We start from the raw sequence: 24,693 nt of genomic DNA, 5'->3' as shown, positions 1-24,693 counted from the left end.
AGCCTGGACGTGGAGGTCGGGCATATTCAAGCGCCCGCAGAAAGCTCGAAGGACCCAATTTAATAAGAGTTAAAGCAATGGCAACCCGTGGCGCGCCCTGGTGGGGACGTAGCCATCGACGGTGTCGTTCCTAAGGGGAGGGAGAGCACCTGCGGAGAGGGCACAACCCAAGTGGCTTATTCTTGTGCCCCGCCCGAGGTGGCACGGGGGGTGGGAGGCCAGGCCTCCCTCCACAGGCCCGCGGCGCGCCCTCTGAGCGGGTCAGGCCACCGCCAGCCGCGCCCCCAGCTCCCCGGCCGCTCCCCAGCCTTGTCCCCTGGGGGGCGCCCCGCGAGCAGGCGGCCCAGGCGGGCGGGGCGGGCGGCGGCCGGGCTCCTCCCTCCTCCACCCGCCGCCCCTGCTCTTAATCGCTCTCCGGGGCGCCCGGCCACTGGTCCCCGCCGAGCCAGCGAGCAGACATCGCGGAGCCGGAACCGCGCGTCCAGTCCCGAGGCCGACACAGTCCGCCCGCATGGCCCCCGCAGCGGCGTCGGGGGGCAGCTCCCTGCCCAGCGGCATCTCGGTCTTCACCACCTTCCCAGACCTGCTCTTCATCTTCGAGTTTGTGAGTGGCTCGCGCGCCCGCGTTGGGGAGTGGGGAGGGGGGGCGGTCCGCACCGTGGGTCCCGGCGGCATCGGGGGAGCGGGGCCGGGGTGAGGGAGGGTCTCCCCCTCCCCGATCCCTCTACCTTTCCAGTCGTTTGGTTCCTTGTAGACCAACGGCAGTGGGGGGACACACACTTAAGTGGGAAAACCAAACGCTCAGCGTGGGTCAGAGGCTGGAAGCGGGCCAGGCGCCTTAGCTGCGCGCGGGGTCCAAAGCTGCGCCCGGACCCGCTTCTCATGGGCCGCAGAGAAGAAGCCCTTATTGTAAAGCCATGTCCACCTAGAGGTGTCCAGCTTTATCTAGGCTTAGGATTTCGCTTTTTAAACTCTGCGAAAGACACCTGAGTTCGGACAGCCTAGGTTTGGAGATGGGGCTGGTGTCGTAGGAGTTGAACCCGGATCGTTCGTTGTCTTCTGGCCTTTGAAAGTTTCTGGCGAGCGAACGTATTTAAAATAACCTTGATCTGGACACAATAAAAGAGGCCGTGGTTCGCGCCACCAGCCATTCTGCCTTCTGCGTGTGTGTGAGTGTGTGTGTGTGTGTGTGTGTGTGTGTGTGTGTGTGAGTGTGTGTGTGTGTGTGTGTGTGTGTGCGCGCGCGCGCGGGCGCTGGGGGTGGGGTGGGGGTGCCGGCCGAGCGATCCCGGTCTGGGCTGACCTTGAGCAGTTGAGGCCTCCGCACCTGCGCGCCGTTGGTCTCTCTTTGCCCTGGAGCACGCAGCTCCGCTGGTGGCTGCGAGGATGGCGAGGTGCTTCCCAGGGGTTCCGACGTGAAAGACATGGAGGACATTCCTTTCCTCTACTCCCACCACAGAGGTGGCTGCCTGGAGAGTTGGTTGGAAAAGAAATTGGCCACACCCTGACTGTTTAAAAAAAATGGGACCCCGGCTTCTTACTGCCTGATGGAGGGGTGAGAGTGATCACCAAAAGAAGCAGGTTCTGCCATCCATGGAGGATTTATGGGATGCGCTAAGGGGTCGGGGTTGCCTGGTGGCTCCTGGCCACTGAATTTGTGAGAGTTGACTCGAACCCAAACCTGGGTGTATCCAGGGAGGATTCAAATCCTGGAGCTAGCCAGAATCAAGGAAGTGACATCTAGAAGAAACCCGGGACACCACTAAGCCCAACACCCCCCTTATGTAGATATGGACACTCCCCCTCTCCCCCCTCCCAGAGTGGGGAGGGGCTTGTACCACTGGAACATTCATTCCCCAATGGCTCATTCCCCAGCTTCTACTCGGGTTTACCTGTGCTTGCCTGAGGCTGGATTAGAGCCTGCAGCGCTCCTAAGGAATGGCAGCTCCTTAGATGCTACTGTACTGTTTTCACAAAGGCAGAGTTTCAGGACCAGAAGAGGTGTGATGGAGCAGAGACATAACCACAAAAACTCTTCCTAGTGCCTCTTAAATTGCTCAAGTGCGCAGCTCACTCTGTGTTTGGGGAGTATTATAACATGAATCGAGAGAGTGTGTTAGTTGGGCTCCATGCAGGTTCCGGTGCCCTCCTTCTCTGGACTTCACAAGAGCTGGCTCAGGTGGCAGCAGGTGGGGGCAGGGGGCAGGCCCTGGCTTCACAGGAGGGACCGCCTCCCGGTGCCCTCTGCTTCCTCTCTGGGTTGCAGCTTAAGAGAAGGAGTGTCCCTGTGGGTAAAAACAGCCCAGCCAGGCAGGGTGATTTTCAGGGGAGGGGACAGGAGGACCCCCCCACCAAGTGAAAGGAGAGAACCGGGTGTTGGAAATATAACCAGAGCCAGGGATTAGTGGAAACTTACTCCTCCAGGGTGGTATGTGACCTGCGATGGTGGGGGCTTCTAGAGAAACACTTCTCCCTTGCTGGAACACTTCCTTCTCACCTGGCTTAGAAGTTGTTTTTTCTCTCCCACCTCTCTCCCTACTCCCTCTACCCTTTTCCTGAGAGGCCCTGGATGCCTCGGTTGCCTTCTCTTTCTCCCTCTGTAGATTGGGGGTGGGCTCACAGGGGGCTGGGAGAGCAGAAAGAGGCAGACACAGAGCAGAAAGCCCCGGGAGTTTGCCTCTGCAGGACTATAAATACAGCGCTGTCTGTGTCTCAGTGTGCAGGGAAAGTAGGGTTAAAGGGCCCAGGCGGCGCTGCTGCCCCGGAGGTATTTTTAAATTATGGACTATTACCACTCAACAAGAAAAAGGTGAACAACCCAATTAAAAAATGGGCAAAGGACTTGAACAGACATTTCTCCAAAGAAGATACGCACATGGCCAACAAGCACATGATTGTCATTTAGGCAAACAATACCAAAACCGCAGTGAGGTGCCGCTTCACGCAAAATACGCATGACATAAAAAAAAGTCAATGGGAAGTGCTGGCCAGGCCATGGGGAAAATGGAATCTTCGTGCACTGATGGTGGGAAGGTACAGTGGTTCATCTGCTATGGAAAACTATCTGGCCGGTTCTCAGAAAAAATGACCATATGACCCATCAATTCCATGCCTAGGTTTATAACCAAAGAGTGGAAAGCAGGTACCTGGCTAGGTACATAGGCATGTTCATAACAGCATTATTCACAATAACTAGCAGGTAAACACCGCCCAGAGCTCCATCAGCGGATGAACAGATGAACAGATTGTGATATATCCATACAATGGCATATTTTTCAGCCATAGAATGGAATTCAGCATAATACATACTACAAAGTTGATAAACCTTGAAAACACTGTGCTGAATAGAGGAAGCCAGACAGAAAAGGTCACCTGTTGTTGGTTCAACTTGTATAAAATATCCAGAAAGGTAAATCCATAGAGGTAGAACATAAACGGGTGGTTGCCAGGGGCTGAGACAGGAGGGAAAGGAGGTTGCAGCAACTGCTTAATGGGTGCAGGTTTCCCTTTAGGGTGATGGACATGTTTAGGAATTCAATAGAGATGGTGGCCCCACAACATTGTGAACATGTTAAATGCCATTGAATTGGTCTGTTTAAAATGGCTAATTTTATGTTATTTGAAGGTCACTTTCCATTTTTAAAAATTGTAAAAGTATTTCAGATCTTGCAAGAAAGTATATATATATATAAAAAATACTTTAATTGGCACCCAGGTAATTATCATTCAACTTTGTCAAATCTGAATATTTTGCCTTATTACTCTTAGTATTAAGGAAATGCAGCTTTTCAGGTGGCATGGAAACCCCCAGATATTCTGCTGTTACATTATCCTGCTCCCTGCATCCCCAGGACCCCTCTTAGGCTACCTGTGGTCAGCTGCACGTGGCCCCGCTTTATCTGTCTTCACGCAATGAGGACAGTGGCCTCTTGTATGTGTCTTTCTGCAGCATGCGTTCCATGCAACGCTGAGGTTTACACACGTTCACACTGGGCTATTCTGACCTACATACCCCAGGAGCAGACTTCCTAGGCTGCGAAAGATTAATTAAGCTCAGGACCCCCACTTGCTCAGCCCCTTCCAAGGCCCTGCCCCATTTTGTATTCTTTTATAAAGAAGGTGGTCTCTAAATCCCATAAGCTTCAACCTGGCCGGGTGTGGCTCAGCGGTTGAGCGTCGACCTAGGATCGGGGTTCGATTCCCGGTCAGGGCACATGCCCGGGTTGCGGGCTGCAGTTGATCAATGACTCTCTCATCATTGACTTTTCTATCTCTCTCTTTCTCCCTCTCCTTTCCTCTCTCTGAAATCAATAAAGATATATATATATTAAAAAAAAAAAAGAAAAGAGTTTAAATCCTATAAGCTTCAGGCTGAACCTGGACCTTCCTGCAGCTCACCAGCAGCTTATGGGACTCACCATTGATCCTGGTCCTTGCCACGCTTGGTAGCGTCAGACGTGATTTTCTGCTCATCTGATGGGTGTGAAATGCTTGATTTTTTTAAAATCTGTAGTCCGGTGAGTTGCTGATTAGTCACAGTTCATGTCCCCATGCCTGGTGTCCCGGTGGCCTGGGAGGTGCAGATGTCAAAGTGGGGCCTTCAGGAGTAACCAGAGCGGAGCTCACTTCCTTCCCAGGGCAGGGAGACCACCCATGAGAGCAGGGCAGGGAGGTGGCTCAGGGTGAGGCCCAGCAGCCTCCCTCTGGCCCAGCACCCCCACCCCAGAGCTCCTGACCTCTGAATGCGGCAGGGTCCTCACAGGAAGTGAGCACCCCCAGAGCCACACAAGGCCATGCTGCTGTTGCACCCCCTATGGACCCAGATGGAATGTCCAACGTCTCCCCGCCCCCAACAACTCACCCCTGGGCTCTGCTTCTGTCCTGCCCACCTGTCCCCACACATGGGGGACTTTTCCTATTGAAGCCACAGTCTCTGTTTCCCCCTTCTCCTTCTCTGAGTCAAGGGCTTCATGACACTCAAGCCACCGTTCACAGAACCCAGTGCTAACAGGGGACACTTTTGGTCTCAGCTTTAGCCAGAGCCCTAGGAGGAAGGCTCTCACAAAGTGCCTGGAGAACCCCCCTCCCACTTCCACAATTTGTAAAGGAAGTGCCTGAAAACGGGTTGTGAAATTACCAACCCACAGCTCCCTCCCAGCCTGTATAGGAGGTGGAGCCACTGGAAGCATGGCTGGGATTAAGAGATAACATTTCTTTGAAAAGAGTGTGCTAGGGGTGGCACCCACCTCTCTGGGGCAGCAGTCCCCTCCTCCCAGGTGGTGAGAGGCAGTGCTTTTTAGGGCACACTTTGGGGTGGGGGTGGAGTTGGGGAGCCACCTGGGATTGGTTTACAGTGAACTGGACATACTAGTTACTAAAATGAGACCGTTTCTGTGACTCAAAGTGATTGGGGACCTCTTATTATTCAATAGTGACCAGACAAGCCCGGGACCTGCCCTAGATCTCCACCTGGCAGGAGTGGGCACAGGGGTTCTGGTGGGCACTGGGGTACAGCCATTTTCTGGAGAGTGGTCCACATTCTGGCTACACTAAGAAGGCAGCGTTTGAACTCCTAGGAGAGGAGAGATGCAAAGTCACAGAAACCCAGTTTTGCAGAGCTGAAAGGAAATTGAGGCTCAGAGAGAGGAGGGAGCTGCCCAGGTAACTCAGTCTCCAGGGTGGCACTTCCTGCAGTGACAGCAAATCCCATCCAGGTTTCTGTATTTCCTCAGATGCCCACGACCCACAAGGGACCATGACTAGGTGCCCCCCCCCCCCCCCCAGGCAGCCCTGGACAAGGCTTGGCTCCCTTCTCCCACCCTGAAAATGAAAGGACAGCTCAGAGCCATTGGGGAGCTCACGACTCCTGGGCCTGCTTGTCAAAAACACACAGGAGGGTCTGAGACACTATGTCCAGGGCAGGTTGAAGAATCTGCATTTGAGCCCTGGCTGGTGCAGCTCAGTTGGTTGAGAGTGGTCCTGTTCACCAAAGGGTCGCTGGTCGATTCCTGGCCGGGGCACCTGCCTGGGTTGCAGCTTGATCCCCAGTGGGGGGTGGGCACGAGGCAGCCTATCGATGCCTCGCTCTCACATCGATGTTTCTCTTCCTCTCTCCCTCTCCCTTCCTCTCTCTGCAAATCAGTAAAAATATTTTACTGATTTAAAAAGGAAAAAAAAAAGAATCTGCATTTGATAAGCGCTGCACAGGCCCCATGGTCATCTGTAGGCCAGCTCACCCCTCAATGGTTTAATTGGGGGACAGAATAGCGGGGACACAGGGGAGCCTGGGACCCCACTTTCCTGCCCATCCCCACTCTCTCATTGCCTGACCATGGCGCAATGGGCCAGCTTCTCAGCCTGAAGTTTCTCTCCAGCAACAGGTAGCAGAATTGGAAAAAATTAATACAGAATTTTTACACGCACAGTAGCAGTTGAGCAAGATTTTAATCAACAAAACAAAATTTGAAGAGGGTTGAAGAGGGCAGACAAGGAGCTGGGAAAGCCCGTGGCACCCTGCAAGTCACTATGGAGGCTGACATGAATGAGAAATGACTTTGATCTTCCAGAAAGTAGATAATACATTTTGCACAGTATAATTATTGTTTGAATATTTGTAAAGTGTCATGAGAAATAAGTTCCGTCTAATTCTTCACTATGTTCACGTGAATTCGTTAACCTCTCCCTTTTAAAATTTGCTTAAACCTTGAACTGATGAGACAGCACTTTAAACTTAGCGTAATGTAGGCTCTTGTCACGATGACCTGTGACACCTCTAAGGTGTGTGCAGAGTCACGGCAGGATCTCCTCTGATGACCGAGTGAAACTCCCTGTGACGCTGGCTGGTGACACCCTCTTCCCTTCACCTCTCACCAGCAGTTCTGTAGCTTGGTCAGCCTCCCCATGGCTTTTTCTTTCAGCCTTTGCTTATTCAGTAAATTCAAGTTAATCTTGAAAAAATAGCGGGGACAGTATTCAGTGAGCGGCTGGGGCAGGGAGCCAGGTGCCCTCAATTTTCCTGGGTCCAGAGCAGCGCCCCTCAGCTCTCAGGGACACTCTCCTGCTGCTCCAGCCAGGGACCTGTCCTAGGTCACTGGAGCTGGGGGCTGGCCCTGCAACCAGTGCAGGACAGTGACTGATCATGGCCTTCTCTGCTGTGTCCACCGACTCCTGGCCTTGTCCTGATCTTGCATTGTGGGCTCCTCTTCCTAGCTACTTAGAAGGGGGCAAGGGCACTTGCCCAGGGTTTCTCCTTTCCTCTCTAAAGGGAGGGAAGAGTTCCAGGTAGAGGTCTCTAAGGGATTTGTCCTCTAGTTGAGAAGTGACTTTTCCAGTTTTTCAAGATCCAGAGGCCTGCTTTGATCCGGAGTCAGTGACTTTGAGCTGTTTCATGGAAACTGCTGAGTGTGGTGATGGGCTCAGCTCGGGGATGGGCTTGCACTGGAAGAGGGCCTTCAAGCTCTCCATAAGTGGCTCCGACCTGGTGCAGCGGGGCAATGCCTGTAGTGGTCTCAGGAGGGTGGGAGGATGCCAGATGCCACTGCAGGGGCAGCTCAGGCCGGGGACAATGGCTGACTATTTGACCTACACCCACTGTGCCTGCTGCCCGAGGAGGGTGGGGGAGCACGTGGTGCTAGTGGCTTAGGAATGGCTTGGCTTGGTTCTGGGCTCCAGACGAGTTCTGTGAGGGATGGGCTGGGGGCGGGGACTGAGCCATCTGGGGCCCGTCTCAGGTGCCATGGAGCCAGCCTGTCCAGGCCTGGATGGACGCTGGTGCTGACTAATGGGTGCAGCCCAGAGTCCAGGCAGCAGGGCTTCCTCCGGCCTCTCAGTAGTGTTTTGGACCAAAGGCCGCAGGGGGCAGGCGCTGATAAGGTACCCCAGCAGGTGTTCTCTTCAGGTGCTGATGGGTGTGAGGACAGTGGGTGAGTGGCATCCCTGGTCCCCGAACACTGGAGCCGCAGGGAAGTGCAGGTGGACTGGCAGGTTTCGGATTGTTCCCGGGAGCGCTGAGCAGCAGCCTGGTTTTCTCTGCATCGGGGCCTGACCTGCCTTCTACATTCTGGTGGAAGAAGGGCTTGGTTCCTGGGGGCTCCCGCTAGGCACCTGGGCAATACCCAGACATGGGTTCTCTGCCACCCTTAGCTCTGGGCTCTACCAGTCCCACCTTACTCATAGCTCATGTTCTGCTCACCTTGGGGCAAAATAGCCCCTGTGTTGACTCACTTTAATGCACCAAGGCCCTAGGGCCTGAGAAAAATATGTGGGAGCTAGAAGCACGGTTTCATCGCCAGCATCACACATTGATACACAGTGGGAAGGAAGGCCCAGGGCCAGCTGACCCGAAATTCCACACCAGAGCCCCATTCCTGTCAGAATGCATCGGGTGGGAGGGGAGGGAAGGAAGGGGAGGTGCAGGAGGGGAGGAGGACCCCAGAAACTCCTGGCTCCAACTTTGGAGGCCCTTAGAGGGCCAAGGGTACAGGCTTGGGGGGACACTCCAGGAAAAGAGCAAATGGGGAAGAACAGAAGACAAACTGCATCCCAAAACCTGTTAGTGAGGTGGAGTGGGGTACAGGCCGTGACAAGGGTCAAGGGCTGTGTTGAGGGGCAGGGGCTGAGGGCTGCAGCCTGTGTGTGCGGAGGAGGGGGGCTGTCCTGGAGCTCTGATCTTCTGCTTGTGTTTTTACCTTAAACACAAACCTTGCTGCTCTTCTGCCCTAAAAGAACAGAGCCTATTGAGCAGAGGAGCGGGGCGGGGGGGGGGGGGGGGGGAGCCTCCGCCCAGCTCCTCTGCAGCCTGCATGCCTGGGCCCAGGGTGCTGGGAGCAGGACAAAGGCTAAGGGGCTCCCTGCTCTCCCTCCACATTACTGCTCTCGCGGGGATTTCGGGTGGACTGCCTGTGGGCCACCTTGGGGACTGTCACAGGCAAGGAGGCGGCCCTCGGAGCAGTGAAATGGGGATACTAGCACCTGCCCCTAGGAGCTGTGAGAAATAAGCGAGTGTAACAGACGCAAAGCTCTCACTGTAAGTGATGCACAGAGCTTACTGCTCAGGAGCTGTCAGGGTGTTATTGTGAGTTCACTAAAAACTCGCACACCTGCTGTGGATCAGCTGGCCAATCAGTGTAAAAGGGGCTACGAGGCTCATCCCGCACCCCCTTTTTGCCTTGGATGCCTTCTCGAGCAGGGTGTGCGAGGCAGAGGGTGAGTGAGATTTGAGAGTGTGTGGGGATGTGGAGACCACACTTGGCTTGTCCCCAGAGTCACCTAGTACTGCAGACACCACTCTCCTCAGCTTGGAGCTGCCCCCTGGCCAGGCAGACGGGGTGGCAAGGGGGAGGCGGGCCTCGGCCCTGCCCTAGGGGTGGGGCACTTCCTGAGCCTCTATCCTGCCAGCCTGGTGCCAGGACAGGTACAGAGAGCTTTGTGATTTCTGAGTGTGATGAAAATTGTTGTGTCTGCCCGCCGGCAGAGGAACCAGTTACCAGTGGCCCAGGGTTAAACCTTTCAAAAATGATTTGTCATCATTGGTGCCAGAGCCTCACCGTCTGGAAGTCATCGGGTCAGGGGGAGGGCATGAAAGCGTGCCCCTTCTTCTCCCAGCCTCCACCCTGCCCTGCACTGCTTGCTGCTAAGCCAGGCACAGCTGGGCCGAGGAGCCTGCCTGGGAGGGACCTACCAGCTTTGGGTCTTAGGGTCCTTTTGCAAACCAGCCTTGTAGCCGTCACTGGTCTCCATCCATAGTGCTCCTTTGGTGCAGATGGCAGGATGGGGCTAAGTCCTCTATCCTTCAGGCTGGGGCTTCCCCAATACCTGCACCTGGAAACTGCCCCCGAGGGCACCCAAGTTCCCTGCTGTGGTCTGTCTCCTACCAAAAGTTTGTCCACATTTGGCACAGACCGTGCATGGGCTGGAGGGACAGGCTAGCAGCTGGGCTCCCACCTGGCTGATGTTTATGCATCACAGAAGGAGTCCTTGACCCCAAAGGCAGACAGAAGATGAGACTGACAATCACCACCAATTCCCAGGAGATCCCTGGGACCCTTGAGAGAGGCGTGGGGCCCTATCTGGGCGGTTTATAGGTACATACCTGTTTTGCTGCTTTACTCACATTGCCTTTGTTTTGTTTTTTGTTTTTGCACGGAAGCCACTCCCGCCTTGTCTAGCACGTCCAAGGTGGATTCCGTCTTTCACAGGTGGCTTACCCGTATTTTTCACAGAACCTCCTGTTTCTGTTTATCCTGCTGAGTAAAGCCAGTGGGTATAGGCGTGGTAGGTAAAAATTTTCCATCCAGCTGAGGACATGCCTGAGGAGAGCCCCTAGCTTTGTGGGTCTGAGAGGAGTGCTCATTCATTTGGGACCTGGCGGCTGCCCTCTGCCTGGCGAGGGAGAGCAGTCGGGATGCTCTGGCCTGTGAGGTAGAGCAGAGGTGTGGTGGGCACATGGAACAGAAAACATCCCTGCCCTGGGGGGAGTGGGGTAGTAGGCCTGAGTGGGGGCCTCCTCCCAGGGCACACTCGCCCTGCTAATATCAACTATGCCTGTGCTCTCACCCCCATCTCTTTAAATCCCAAGTCTCTACCCTCTTTTCACAAACAGAATTCAGCCCCCCACCCTGAGTCCTGGTCTTGTCTTCAGATTAGATAAAGAGACACAATCTAAGACCCCTTGGGAGGGATAATGGCATGATGGATCCCTCTGGGGGGAAGGAAACTGCTGATGAAGGAACCAAGAGGGCAGAGCTACTGCTACAAGTAAACTGAGTCAGGGGTCCTCTCAGCACCACCCCAGTGTACACCTTGAGAGAGCCTCAGAGGTCAGACTCCCAATAAGCTGCCTTGTCAGTTGGCAGAGGGAGAAGGGGACTTCTCGTAATAATCTGCCCTGCCCCAGCCACCTCCCCATGGGGTCAAACACTTCTGTCCTGGGCAGAGGTGTTTAGCTGGTCACCCTCACTGGGGCCCCAATACTTTCACTAAGACTTTGCCCTTGGTGGACCCAGAACTGCTCCAGTGGACCTGGTGGCAAGACTGGAAGAGAGGGGACAGGAAAGGAGAGATGGGCTGTTCAGTAGTGTGTGTCTCCTGGGTGCACCTGCCCACAGTGCCGGCCAGACTCCTGGTCACTCTCGGCGTGTATTAGATGCACAAGTGAGCAAATGAATGAACGAGTAGGTGAAGGAGCAAGGGAAGGAAGCATCTCCTTGGATTTGCTGGGAGCTGTTTCTCCCTAAGGGAAGTGAGGCTCATGCAAGAGCCAGAGAAGCTGGCATGGGCCCCTCTGTGTCTGCTTCCTGCCGTCCCTGCCCCTCAGAACAGGAAAGTCCCCCAGCCTCCCTCTCAGACCCGTGTTCTGAAGGGAAGAGCCAAGGAATCCTGCGGAAAGCTTCAGAGTTTGGGGTGCTGGGTCTTTCCCCTCTGACCTCCCTCTGCATTGTCCCACCACCTGGTGCTTATGTCCTGTACTGGCCAGATGACTCCCTCCCTGTGCCCTCCTGATGTTGCAGTTACCTGGGACTGCTAAGTAGGTCAGTGAGTGAAGATGTTTCCAGCCACACGGGTTGGGCTGCTGTCCCTGGTGGCCTAGGGGGGCGTCGACAGGCTTGGTGCCTACCATGAGGACGCATCTCATGTGCTGTGGCAGGCTTTTCTTCCCCCCCCCCCCCCCCCCCCCCCCGGGAGACCTGAGCAAAGCCACAGGACAGCCTAGTGCTGGTGCACAGCTCATGCTCTGCGCACAGTTTCCTTTACTTCTCCAGAGCCCAGGGCACCGACTTCTGTACATGGGCACTGTGGTGACCCCAGGTGCTCAGAGCTGTCGGGCTGCACCTCCAGGTGTGCATGTGAAGCCCTGTGCAGGGAGCCCTTTTTGGTTCACGTCCTAACATACGTGTTACTGGAGGAGCGTCTGCTGGTGGAGACCCTGAAAGAATACAGTGGAGCCCCAGGAGAATATCCGGAGAATTTGAGCAATTTCTCTGCACTGAGCTCAATTGTCCAAATGCCGGCGGAGACAGAGGGCCATTGTGGACGCCGAGCCCCTCAGCACCGCGCAGGCAAGGGCACGGCCTCCTGCATCTCAGGAATGTGCGCAAGATTCCTTTCCCCCTTTGTAGCAGAGGCTCATTGTTCAAAGGAAGGACCTCTCATACTTTGGCGTCCTTTGTTGTTGTTGTTGTTTTGCAGAGGCAGACACATTTTTCTGGGAAATCATAGGTTTTTCTCTGTTTGATGCTTTTGAAGGTGTTTTTTAAATTCTGGGTCCCTGCAAGGTTTGGAGCGGATACTTGTGCATGTGGATCCTAGCCCTCCTGGGATTTTCATGTGGTTATAGTTTGTGACCTCATCACATACAGTTGTGCCTGCAGCACAGAGTGCTCTCGTGTGCCCGGCGTTCTGCAGGTATAATCCCATTTCACTCCAGCCCCACGGGGTGGGCTTTACCGGTATCACGAATTTTCAGATAGGGAACAGAGAGGCTGAGTAACTTGCCCAGGGGCAGCAGGCTGCCCAGCTAGTAAGTAGCAGAGCTGGGATTCAAACTCTGAAGTCTACACCCTGAACCACACTTGCCTGGCCCCTGTGGATTAATCCAGAAAGAAAAAGAGAGAGCCTTCTCTGAGTTTACATGAGAGTCCCCCTCACGACTGTCTCCCAAGGAATTTTTGTTCCCCCACAAAAAACATTTGATCAGGTAGACCAGATGGGAACTCTTTAGGTTCTTTGGGAATTTTCTGTCAAGTTTTGTACACTGGGACAGGTAGGGGCCCAGATCACGAGCTCAGCCCCCAGACAAGCTCACATTCAAGGTAAGACAGGGATTGAGGCTTAAGGAGAGGAGAGGAAAGGAAGGAGAGGGAGCTTTGCACCCAGAACTCAGGCAGGAGCTGGAGCAGCGTATGGGCTGGTGTCACTTGTTGGCCGGCTGGGCGTTGGAGATGGGAGCTGCTCCTTCTGTCTGACAGGAGTTTCCAGAGCATCCTCCACAGGCTGTTATGGAAACATGTTCCAAGGCCTTAGACAAGAGCCTGGATGTCTGTTTCTTGTCCTGTAACTGCTTCTCTCCAGTAGAGTCAGTACTTGGGCATGAGTCTCAAGGTGTCTCAAGTGATTCAAATGCAGCGCTTTATCCCAGGTCCCACCTCCCTTTCCAGCTTGGGGATCTGGGTCCCAGAGAGAGAGCTCAGCCCAGGGGACTTAGAGACGTTTGTCTGAGACCACCTAGCAGCTGCGCCATCCTTGTCATGGTGGATGGTGACCTGGGTGCAGGGTGACAGCCACTGAGCATTTGCTTCCTGGAAGCTGGGTCGCTGAGATTGTTCATGAAGGGAAGTGCTTGAACCCTCACCTACCCCTTTGCTCTTGACAAATATTTGGCCAGTGGGGTCCTGCGGCTAGGACAGAGTGACTGCTCCCTGCACAGGGTGCCTTATCTGGTGGGTGTGGGTGCAACCCTTGCTCTCTGTTTGCTCTCTGCACACTTAGTGGGTGGAGTGGGGCAGGCCCTGGCTTGGTCCCATGATTCACACAGAATCCCAGCTCTGCACTGTGCGGGCCTGGGAGGCCTTCACCCTGGCCGGTCAGCTCTGTCTCGAGGCTCCCCTTCCCTGGAACCCCACATCCTGCCACTCCTTGGCCCTCGCTTCGTGCGCAGCTTCCCGGCCTCCTGACGCTCTCACTGCTGCTTCAGCATGCCCTGGGCTGGCCTGTCCTCTCTCTGCTCTCCAGAAAGCTATTTCCTGAGCCTTTGGCCCAGTTAACCAGCCAAGTCCACCTCTCCCTTCAAGGTTTGATTGGGCCCCTGCCCTGGCAGGCTGGTTATCATCCTGCCAGTTATGGTGGCCTCTGTGTCCATCTCCACTGGGCTGTGGGCCTCTTGGGTGAGTGTGTCTTACCCCAGGTATTGGGTGGTGCTGAAGATGGTGCCAGAAGTTTTGTCACATCCATAGTTGCTGCCACTTTGCACCAGTGCAATGTGGGGTGACAGTGGCAAATTGACATTTACAGACCAGGAAGCTGAGGCCACCAGGCTAATCGCTTGTTACAGCCTCTGCCATTGGATGCGGTGGCACCCCTCTCAGGGCTCACGAGCAAATGCTGCGAGATGCTGGAGCTGTGGGACCTCACCTGTGCCAGGGAGCCGGGCCCTCACAGCTGTTACCGCTTCTAACATGCACCCGCCCTGGGATTCTCACAACAGTGGTGTCTGTGCCCAGGGCCCTGCTCACACACATCTAGCTGGGAATAGGGTCTCTCCTCAGCTCAGCCTTTCGTCCCTACGGCTGTTCCCCTCCTATTTCATCACCCCTCCCAGGTGGTCCCCTATGGCTCCCTCCCGAAGCAGCCCTCCTGTCTTTCTCCCTGGTCACCTCCTGGGCAGGGCCGTGAGGGCAGAGGGCCCACTGCCCGGCTCCTGGGAGCAAAACTCCCAGGGTTTAATCACTTCATCTGTGCAGAGGACATTCCCTTCTTGTGATGTGTAACTTAAAACATGTTTCTGGGACAGGTGGGGCCTGGTGGCATCTGTCTTATAAGAACTTCCCTGGGGACCAGCGAGTCCCTGGCTCTTCCCAGCCTGGAGGCCCCAGAGAGATGAGAGGCACTCACTTGGTGTCCCCCAAATGGCGGGGGTCAGAGAGGGCCGTGGGTGTGTTGTGATGATAGAGGTATTTTGTAAAAGTCCCCCTGAGAGAGAATTTCTCACCTGGAAAGACATGTTAATGAAAAAAGCCAATCACAAAAGTCCACGTATTGTTTGAGTCCACTCACATGGAGGTTGGGTACATGGACATCTATAGAGACAAAGTTCATGAGTTGTCAAGTAGGGATGGGAGGGGTGGAGGGGAGCGACAGCTCTAGGGCACAGGGGTCCTTCTGAGGTGGTGAAAATGTTCTAAAATGGACTGGGGGTGATGCTTGCATAGCTCCGTGAATATACTAAATACCATCGAATTTTACATTACATGGGTGAATTGTATGGCTTGTGAATTCTCTCTCACTTAAGCTGTTTTTAAAAAGAATTTCTCCATCCCCCCATCTCACTATGAAACCTACTGTTATAGATAAACCATGAAAAGAAAAGAAAACCGACATAATTTTCTAAAGGACCTTTGCAAGGTGGGCTACACCCAGAGGCGGGATGGATTCTTACCAATGACTCCAGGAATGAGAGGGGGATAGGGGAGAGGAGAAAGGGGATGCTTTTTCTAGGGATCTGGAGCGTAGTCTTCATCAGGTGAAAACACACCTTAAATACCTGAAGCCGATGAGGAGGTGCCACTTCCCTCTGCCTCCGGGTGCCAGGGCTGGACGGCAGAGTCGAGGTCACATCCAGCAAGCGCACGCTCAGGACCCCAAGGCGAGCGCTCAGTACAGCGACTTCCCTCTGAATTCATCTGATTCCCTGGCCTTTGGTTCCTGACCCAGCAACCTAGGGAAGGATACAGATGAAAGTTAAATGGTCTGTAGGCCAGGATCTAAGAGCGACCTCCTCCGATTTTGCCATTTCCAGGCACCACCTGTGTGTTAATTTACCTCATATGTATTTTACAGTTAATTTTTCCCCAAAATAACTATATCACTGCGTTAAAAATAAAATAGTGTTATTTTCCAGCTTCCCTCTGCCCACTTGCCCTTGGAGCCAGTATGTAGGGGAGCTCCAGATGCCTGGCTCCACCCTGAGCCCGTCTCTCTGCCTTAGAAAAATGGGAGAGTGAAAAAGACAATAATTTTCCTGATGTGGCAGTCAGCGTTCCTCAGTGCCATGCCTGCCGACCATGCACAAACACCTCCTGCCCACCGGCTCCCACACAGGTTCCACTGAGAGTGCACTCCCCCGAGCGAGCATCCCAAGCTGGTCCTCTGAGATTGGTTCACACATGGCTCTAGTTCAGCCACACCCATCTGACAGGACCCTGACTCAGACACTGACGTGTGGCTGGACAGGTGTCCCACACCCAGGAGTTAGCCGTAAGCAAGGGGGACCTCATCCCCTCCATCACCTGGTCAGGCAAAGTGTCATTTGGTAACTAACCAAATATACCTGTTTGGGGCTCAGTGCTGCAAAAGGGAAGTACAGACTCCCTAGATCCTGTGACTGGGGAACTGACTTAGACAGGTCCAGATCCCCTTACATCGTTTTCTGGGCAGAGAGGCCCAGCCTGGTTTCGATAAGTCCAGATTCTTCACTGCACTGATTTTTCCATTCAAATGTGATTCTTTCCTGCTGCTTCTCAGCTAAGTGGCTGAGAACGCCTGTGAGGACAGTGGGCTCTCTCACCCAGCAGGTGGGCAGCAGGTACCACGTGAGTTCACACCATGGGGCACATAGGGCTGGGGGGCACCAGCCTGTTCTGAGCCCTCAGATGTTCGGGAAGACTGTGCTATGCACCACAGGACCTTGGAACCTCTGACTGCAAAGCCTTTCACCTATCTCTAGCTCCAAGTACAGTCCTTGTCTGGGTGGGAGTAGGGGGGAGGCCAAGCCCATTTTACTGGGATGAAGGGGGACAAGGAGAGGGAAAAGTGTACAGAAGATCCCAGCATGGGTTTGTGCGCGCCAGTCCTCCAGAAGTGGGACAGTGGTGTTGGGGGCCGTTACTGACCACCATATCTGTCCTCACATTTCTCTTTGAAAACATGGGGCTCACTGACCCTGTGGACATCACAGGGGTGTCTTCTGGGTAGCAATGGGCAGTGCTTCTTTCGTGTCTGTCCTAGGTCACCTGGGGAGATCCCGCTGACCTGGGCCCTCTCCATTCCAGCCTGGACTCCAGCTGTCAGAGCACCTCCTGGACTTGGGGATCTCAGGGGTCAAATCTCAAAAAATGAAATGCTAATGACATAGGGTGGCTAATTTATTTTGCTGTTCACTACCATTTCATAAGAGAAAGAGTATTTTAATATAAAAATACTAGGAAGGATATAATCTCAGAATAAAGGACAACCCTTCTAATGATAATCTAGATAATGAATTACCTAACTTCCATGTACCTCAGTTTCCCTATCTGACAAATGGGTCAGTACCTGGCTCATAGTGTTATTGTGAGGATTAACTGAATATGTGTATATATATATATATCTCCTCACCAGAGGACATTTTCATTGATTTTTAGAGGGAGGGGAAGGGGGAGAGAGAGAGAGAGAAACATCGATCAGTTGCCTCCTGCAACCTAGGTATGTCTCCTGACTGGGAATCGAACCTGATAACACTCCTACCAACTGAGCCATACCAGCCAGGGCCTGAGTTAATATTTTTAAAGTGTTTAGGACAGTGCCTGGTATATAAATGTGATATAAGCATTTCTTAAATAAAAAATCTCAATTGTATTTTAAAAAATGAAAACGGCAAGCAGGCAGGGGATTGGACTGACTGGGATGAGAGATCCAGGCTGGATCCCCGAGGGAATGAGGGAGTCACCTGGTGAGGAAAGTGCCCACCGCTGTTCTCTACCTCCCTTCCGTTTTCTGCCTGGTGGGACCTCTGGGTCTGGTCCTTCCTGGCCCCATGCTCACCCCTCCCTCCCGCTCTCCCCCTGCAGGTCTTCGGGGGCCTGGTGTGGATCCTGATAGCCTCGTCGCTGGTGCCCCTGCCACTGGTCCAGGGATGGGTGATGTTCGTGTCTGTGTTCTGCTTCGTGGCCACCACTACCCTGCTCGTCCTGTACATAATTGGCGCCCACGGCGGGGAGGCTTCCTGGGTCACCCTGGTGAGTCCCAGCTTGGGATGTCTGAGGGGGTGGGCAGTGTTGGACCCTCTTCCCTGGGACGCTGGCTTTTCCTATGCTGGGCGAGGCTGCCCCACAGACATCTCCCACCCATGTTCCGACGTCAAGCTGGCCAGGCCTCCAGGGCTCCCTGCAGCCGGGGGTCAGGAGGAGGCAGAGGCTGATGGTCACCGCCTGCCCCTCCTGGGCCTACTCTGCCTTCTCGTGCATGACTGCCGTCTTCACGGAGAGCCAGTAGCCCAGCCCCCTGCCCATACTGCCTGCATCTGCCCGGTGCTAGTGGCACCTCCCGTCCTCCAGGAGGGCTGGTTTCCACCTTGTCCTGGGCGTGGGCCTTGGCTGCCCAGTGTGAGGCCATGCTTACTGCCCAGCTTCCAGATACACCTTCTAAAGCAGGGTCACCAGAAAGGGACTTGGAGGGGGGAGAGAGATGACCTGTGGTCTCCATTCGCATAAATTCTGCCTCGAGACCCATGGAGAGGGTAAAACTTACACAGGAGACACCTTCAATTACCTGCCCTGGAAGGGGCCATGGATTTGGCTGAGCCTCTCTCTCAAAAAGCCTCCTACTCAGACTTTGAAGTCATTTCCAAATGACAGCTTCTCAAAGGTCCTCGTTTATTTTTTTTTAATTTTTATTATTTAAAAAAATATATCTCCTCGTTTGCTTTTAAAGATACCTGGATGCCCCCTCACCCCCACCCCCGCAAATAGAGCAACAAAAGGATACTGGAAATGGCCTGGGCCTCGCCCTGCACTGCCACCAAGGCCCCACCCTGACTGGGACGGGGACCACGTGTGATCCTTCTCAGGCCCAGAACCGATTTCTGCCTCTTAACCGCTGAGCTGCGCTTCTGCCCCCACCTGAAGGGAAAGCAGCGTCCCTTGGTCACTGAAGTCCTTGCTTTGGCCCCCAGCCGGTGGGAAAAGCCTGTGCAGGGAGCGCTGATTAGACCGTCCGTGAGGAGGGGGCCGGCGGGGTGGCGATGGGCGGATGAGGGGCGCCGAAGCCGCGCCTGGCGGGGACAGGGGTGCAGGCAGGCCCTGCCGGGCCGCGGCTGCCCTCACGTCCATGCCCGGGCCCCCATCTCTCTGACGCTTTCTGACCCTGCAGGATGCGGCCTACCACTGCACCGCCGCCCTGTTTTACCTCAGCGCCTCGGTCCTGGAGGCTCTGGCCACCATCCAGATGTACGAGGGCTTCACCTACCGGCAATACCACGAGAACATCTCTGCCGTGGTGAGTGCGTGGCCTCCACGCGCGGCTCCCGCCGCCGGGCTCCTTCCTCTTGCCTCAGTTCATTAGCTTTTGCATGAAGTAAACTGTCCCCTCATTTCTGAAGAAGCAGAGCCCTGGAGAAGGGAAGGGATGTGCCCTGGACTCTCTGGGGCATCGGTCAGCGTCCCCGCAGGCCTGGGCTGGCCCGGGGGTCTGTCCTAGGGGCTTTGCGGGGGGCAGGCCTGTGAGGAGACGTGACCGCCAAGGGCCCAGCACTGTGAGCTCTCTGTGGACAGTCAGCCCTCACGGCAGCCCCAGGACGTAGGCACTGTCATCACACCCATGTCACAGGCAGAGAACCAGGGCCCTGAGCGCGGAGAACTTGCTCTGAGGTCACAGGAATCGTGGGGCCTGGCGTCCAGGCCCGGTGCGCGGTCACCCGCACTCAGCAGCAGGTTTGGGCGGGGAGTCTGGCCACTTGGGCCTCCTGGCTTCACTGAGCCGTCTGTCCGCCATGCAGGCGAGTCAGGGCTGGGGAGCACCGAGGTGGGAGATCGAGTGGCCAGTCTTGCCAGCCCTGGTCCAGACCCGGGCCCAGACCCCCCAGCTGTGGGTGTTGGCTGCTTCAGAGGCCTTCGTGACGCTGTCTACTGCCTGGCAGTTGACCGGTGGAGGAGGGACCGGAGTCACATCTCCACTGATTCCTTGTATGGGTCCCTGTGCTCGCAGCCTTGGCTTGCTCATCTGTAAAATGGGATGTACTTCCTGCCCGGTCCCTTGAGGAACACAGAGGGAGTGAACCACTTCCTCTGAGGACCCCAGTGAGCAGTGGGTGGGACAGAGCTTGCACCTCTCTCAGCCAATCAGCAGAGCAAGTGGGGGTGCCGACTGTGTGTGACAGGGCAGGTCTCCAAGCTCCAGAAAGGATGTTCACCAGACCTGCTGGTGGACTGTGGTCAGGACCTGGGTTTTCTTTTCAATGGAAAGGATCAGAATGGCAGAGAGTTCGAGAGTGGATGGCTCCACAAGGTTGTGGGTGCGTGGGCTTGTACTGGGTGCTCACTCACGATGCTGATGTATTTCCAACTGTGGATATTGTTTAAAAAATAAGAAAATGTTTCAGAACTAGCACTCCTGAGATTTCTAGAAGTCAGCCTATGAATTATGCAAATATGATGATAGGCAGCTCCAAGTACCAAAGCTCTGCCGTGCCCCCCTTGTTGGAAGGGTGGAGTAGAGGCTGAGCAAAAGCCCACAGGGATGGACCGCGGTAGGCTCTGGGAAGGGGGTTGGTGAGGGTGCTCCTCCTGCTCCCACAGCCAGGGGTCTGGGGGAAAGTTCCTCCAAGTTTTGTGCCCTGTTTCCTATGGGCCCATCCCCCACCCTGGGGAAGCCACATGTTCCCCTTAAGCTCCCAGCCTACTGCCCAGTTCTGTAAGCACGGCCCCTTCGTGGTTCCTGGTACCCCTCATGCCCACAGTATGGAATGGCTCTCATTTTGGCTTATTTCCCAGGAAGGCTGGTTTCTAATAGCACAGCTGGGCGGCACCTTGGCTAGCCTACTTCCCTTGGGAGGCTGGTCATCCTTCAAATGACTCGGTGTGATCTCCCCTCTCACCTGAGAGCCTCCTGCCTCCCCCATCCCAACCCAGAAGCCTTCTCTTCTAGCAGACATCGGCAAGACATTTGACAGTCCCTTCCATAAAATTACGTGGGCAACAGTCGTGAAATGTAGACGGAATGTGACTAGTGGGTCAGCACTTACGAAGCAACCCCGACGGTGTGAGTTCATGCCCCTGCCAGCGGGACAGGTCTCTAGTGGAGAACCACTGAGAGCTACTGTGTTCTGACTTTCCTCTTTTACTTTTTTTAAAGTTGATTTTAGGGAGTAAGGAAGAGAGAGAGAAACATCGAAGTGAGAAACATCACTGTAAGAACACATCAATCGATTGCCTCCCGTGTAAGCCCCAACTGGGGATCGAACCTGCAACCTTTTTGGTGTACGGGACAACACTCCAACCAAGTCACCCGGCCAGGGCTCTTACTTTTTAAAAAGATGCAACATACACCCAGAGGATGCATGTGTATAGCTTGATGAGTTTTCATAAAGTGAACTCTGTATAACCAGCATCCTGATCATGAAACAGAACAAACAGCCCCAGGGCCCCTTTCTTGTCCTGCTCCCATCCCTGCGCACCCACGACACAGACAGTCCCCCCCCTGACTTCTAGCTGCCCGGGTCAGTTCGCCTGCTTCTGAACTCCCTGTAAGTGGAGCTGTGCTGCATGGATCCTCTATGTCTGGCCTCTTTCTCGTAACCTCAGGCTTGTGAGGCCCACCAGATGGTTGGGCGACATGTAGTGTCCGTTCTTTTTGCCATGTGGGATGCCACGGAAGAGCACACCAACATGTGAGCTCATTCCACGACTGATCGGGCCCCCACATTTTTGTTAGTTAGGCTGGAGAACCATGAGTGTGCCCAGGCAGAGTCAGCAGTGCCAGGAGCAAGATGGAAGTGTCCCCGCAGGCAGATGCACTGGGCTGAAACCACCCCAGAAACAGGAGCCCGGTTCCCTGTAAAGTCACACCTCTCTGCTGGAAGTGCCAGTGGTATCCGGGCGCAGCACAGGAGCCATGACTGCTCGGGATTCAGCCCCAGACCCCAACCAACCAGAACCTCCTTCAGATGGGCAGGGGGTGGCCGGTCCGGGGGTGTGGGAAGCATCTCATGACCTCCCAAACTCCTGGCCTTGGGTGGCAGGAAATTTCTGCACAAATCTGGAGGTTTCTGGATCTGGGTGGGCACTGATGGCAGTTGTTTAGGGAGAGGGGTTTCTGAAAGCTTAAGAATGTCACTTTATGTCCCTGGCTCTCAGTGTGTCATTTCTTGGCCTGACTTAGAAAATACGTGTTTCCTGTTCCCATGGGCTTCTGCCGAGGATTCTCATGGGTCTGGAATTGCCCAGTGAACTGCCCCCTGCTAATGGGGGAGGTGTCTTTCGGGGGCTGCTCACACATGTCTGACTGCTCCTTCCAGGCAGGGTACTCAGGAGTCCCCAGATGAGTTCTCCTATGTTTATTATTAAGTAACTGGTCTTACTCATCGCCTCTGGCCAACGGGGCTGAAGGGCTCACCCATGTGTGGAGTAGGGGACAGAGCAGCACGGTGCCGCCACTGTTTATGGGCATTTTCCAAAGCCATAGAAGCGTGGCCACCCTAAATGCTGTGCCTGGCCTGGAAACTCTTGACCCCAAGCCCAAGGCCAAAAACCAGGTGCAGAGAGCTGACTGGGGAGCAGGCAGCCTTTAGGGAGGCCAGCCACCAGAGCAGGGTGCTAGGAGTAAATGGAGCCCAGTGGAAAAGTCAGGGGTGTGACAGCCATCAGGTGACCAGTTGCCACATTTCCAGGGCCTTCATTCCCAGCACCAGAGTGGCCGGCTGGGTTTTCCCAGCAGCTTTCCTGGTAAGCCCCTCCCTTTGTGCAAAAGCTCAAAATCCTCCTCTGTGTCCCTGCCCCCACTTCCTGGGAGCCTGGCCCCTCACCCAGGCCTGTGACTTTAAAGGTACTAGAATACGACTCTGTGGGGTCTGAGGACGTCCAGGCAGCATCGGCATTTACCAGAGCCAGCAAACCCACATGCTCACATTTCCTAGCAGCGGATGCTGGGGCCACAGTTGGTGGCTCTGGTCTTGCTGGTGTGGAGGGAAGTTTTCCATGGAGAGTGGCGGATGCTCTTCTTTTGAGGCCCTGTTTCCAGTTGGGTGGCACCCATATGATCACATGAGGAGGTAGATAGTTGACCTTGCACCCCAAGTCCAGTGGATGGTCTGTCAGCTCGAGCTCTGTGCCGAAAGCATTCTGGGACCACATCTGGGCTCAGCAAGAAAGAGGGTCACTTAAGTGGTGGGAAGCAGTGGCTGGCCACACATGGCAGGTCTGTCACCCTGAACAAACGCCACATGAGCAGCCAGCCTGATGCAGACAGCCCACTCCTTGCCCTGTCCCCATGCCTGCCCATTAATGGTCATTTCTCTTGGTTTCAGGTGTTTTCATATGTAGCCACTCTGCTGTACGTGGCCCACGCCGTGTTTTCTTTAATCCGATGGAAGTCTTCATAAAGCAGAAGAACTTTAGCCGCACACCCAAACGGTGATAACTGATCAGCCCTCCTTCCAGCATAACTTTCTAGAATGCAGGCATGCTCTCTGGTGGAAAAAAGAAAACAAACCAAAACAAGCAACACTCTGTTTCCTGCGGGTGTTATGTTTACTGTCCCATAGACCTTCATGTCAGGGTTGCGGGCCAGCTACCTTTAACATCCAATGAGGGCTGTCTTTCTGGGGTCATTTCCTGTTTTTTGCAAGGGGTAGGGGTGGGGGTGGGGGGGCACTGTGGGGGTAGGAAGTGGGGGCTGTGATCTGAGAGACCATGAAACAAAGGCCCTCTGCTGACCTCTGGATGGATCTTGAGAACTCTTGGAATTTTCCACAGGCTCTCTGAGCCCCCCCATCTCACGGCGTGTTTCTAAGTCTTCATGGAGAGTCTACCCATCATGGGGAGTAAAACCGACAAATATTTGCAGATGTCCACGGTGGAAAATGATACACCTTCGGGATACTTCATAAAGTGCCTTTATGTTCAGTACTTTTGTGACTGTGTTTTGTATCAGAAATGCCATCCTGTCAGCTTTCTTTCTGAGGAATCCTGGGCTGAGTGACTCTAGAGGCAGCATCAGATGGCAGGCAGTTCAGGTGACAGCTGTGTGCTTGGCCACTGCACTGTCATCTCAGAGCCTGGGGTTGGGCATCCCACCCTCCCCAGCTACCAAGGTGTCTGCCAGGACAGCTCCGCCCTCCCCAGACACCCCCCAAGTCCCAGCTCGAGAGCCCCATTCTTTTTCCTACAAAAGTCTTTAAGCCAGAGAACAAGGTGCAGAGTCCTCTGGGTAGCTGATCAGAAATGCCCTGGGCAGTGCGCGCTGACTCTGCTCCCTGGGGGCGTGGGTAGTAAACTGTTTGAGCATTTCCTGGGGCCACTTCACAGGAGAGAGCAAGGACCAGACTACAGAGTGGAGTATGACAAGGGGTGAGCGCCGCGTGGCGGGTGAGATGTCTGGGTTGCAAGGACGGGACTGTTAGAAAGGAGGGCGCTCAGTCAGGCCTCCTGAAAGCCCAGCTCTCACTATCAAGCGCTCCTTTGTCCTGTCGCCCAAGAAGTTAGTGATATTTCAGACCTGGGACACCAGAGAGGTGCCTCAAACACTGGTGCTGCGCAGGCAGAGGCTGCGTGACTCTTGCCAGCGGCCACGCAGGGCAAAGACTGAGGCTTCAGGCAGAGGTTCGACTAGTAGACAGTTGAATTCCTTTCCAGCTTGGGGACTCATCACTGAATTGGGTTTCAGTGGTATCTTCAGGTTGTCTTCTGCTACCCCAGGGTAATGGCAGCAGAAAAGGGGTACTTTTAGTGAGTCCACTTAACACAGAACGTATGTGAAATATTCATAGTAAATTAGGAACAAAGGTTTTTTGTTTGTTTTTATCTTCACCTGAAGATATCTCTCTCTATATAGATATATATATTATATAAATAATAATCATATCTATCTCTATCTATCTATCTATCTATCTATCTATCTATCTATCTATCTATCATCTGTCATCTGTCATCTATCTATCATCATCATCTAATGCTAATTCCTACCCAAGGCTATTTTTTTCCATTGATTTTTTAGAGAGAGTGGAAGATT

The 24,693-nt window shown here is 54.3% G+C and overlaps 1 protein-coding gene across 1 annotated transcript; it reads left to right on the top strand.

The window, feature by feature from the left end:
- The first annotated feature begins 511 nt into the window (after window positions 1–511).
- MAL (mal, T cell differentiation protein (MAL blood group)) lies at window positions 512–23,157 on the top strand. The gene is made up of 4 exons (XM_016209630.2): window positions 512–604; window positions 17,541–17,708; window positions 18,841–18,966; window positions 22,991–23,157. The coding sequence occupies exons 1-4, from the start codon at window positions 512–514 to the stop codon at window positions 23,063–23,065; spliced, it is 462 nt and encodes a 153-aa protein (XP_016065116.2). The 3' UTR covers window positions 23,066–23,157.
- Window positions 23,158–24,693: the final 1,536 nt, after the last annotated feature.

The sequence above is a fragment of the Miniopterus natalensis genome, chromosome 13 (genome assembly GCF_054644295.1).
Source record: "Miniopterus natalensis isolate mMinNat1 chromosome 13, mMinNat1.hap1, whole genome shotgun sequence".
In the NCBI taxonomy this organism is placed as follows: domain Eukaryota; kingdom Metazoa; phylum Chordata; class Mammalia; order Chiroptera; family Miniopteridae; genus Miniopterus; species Miniopterus natalensis.
This window is presented reverse-complemented; position numbering and strand designations above follow the sequence as displayed.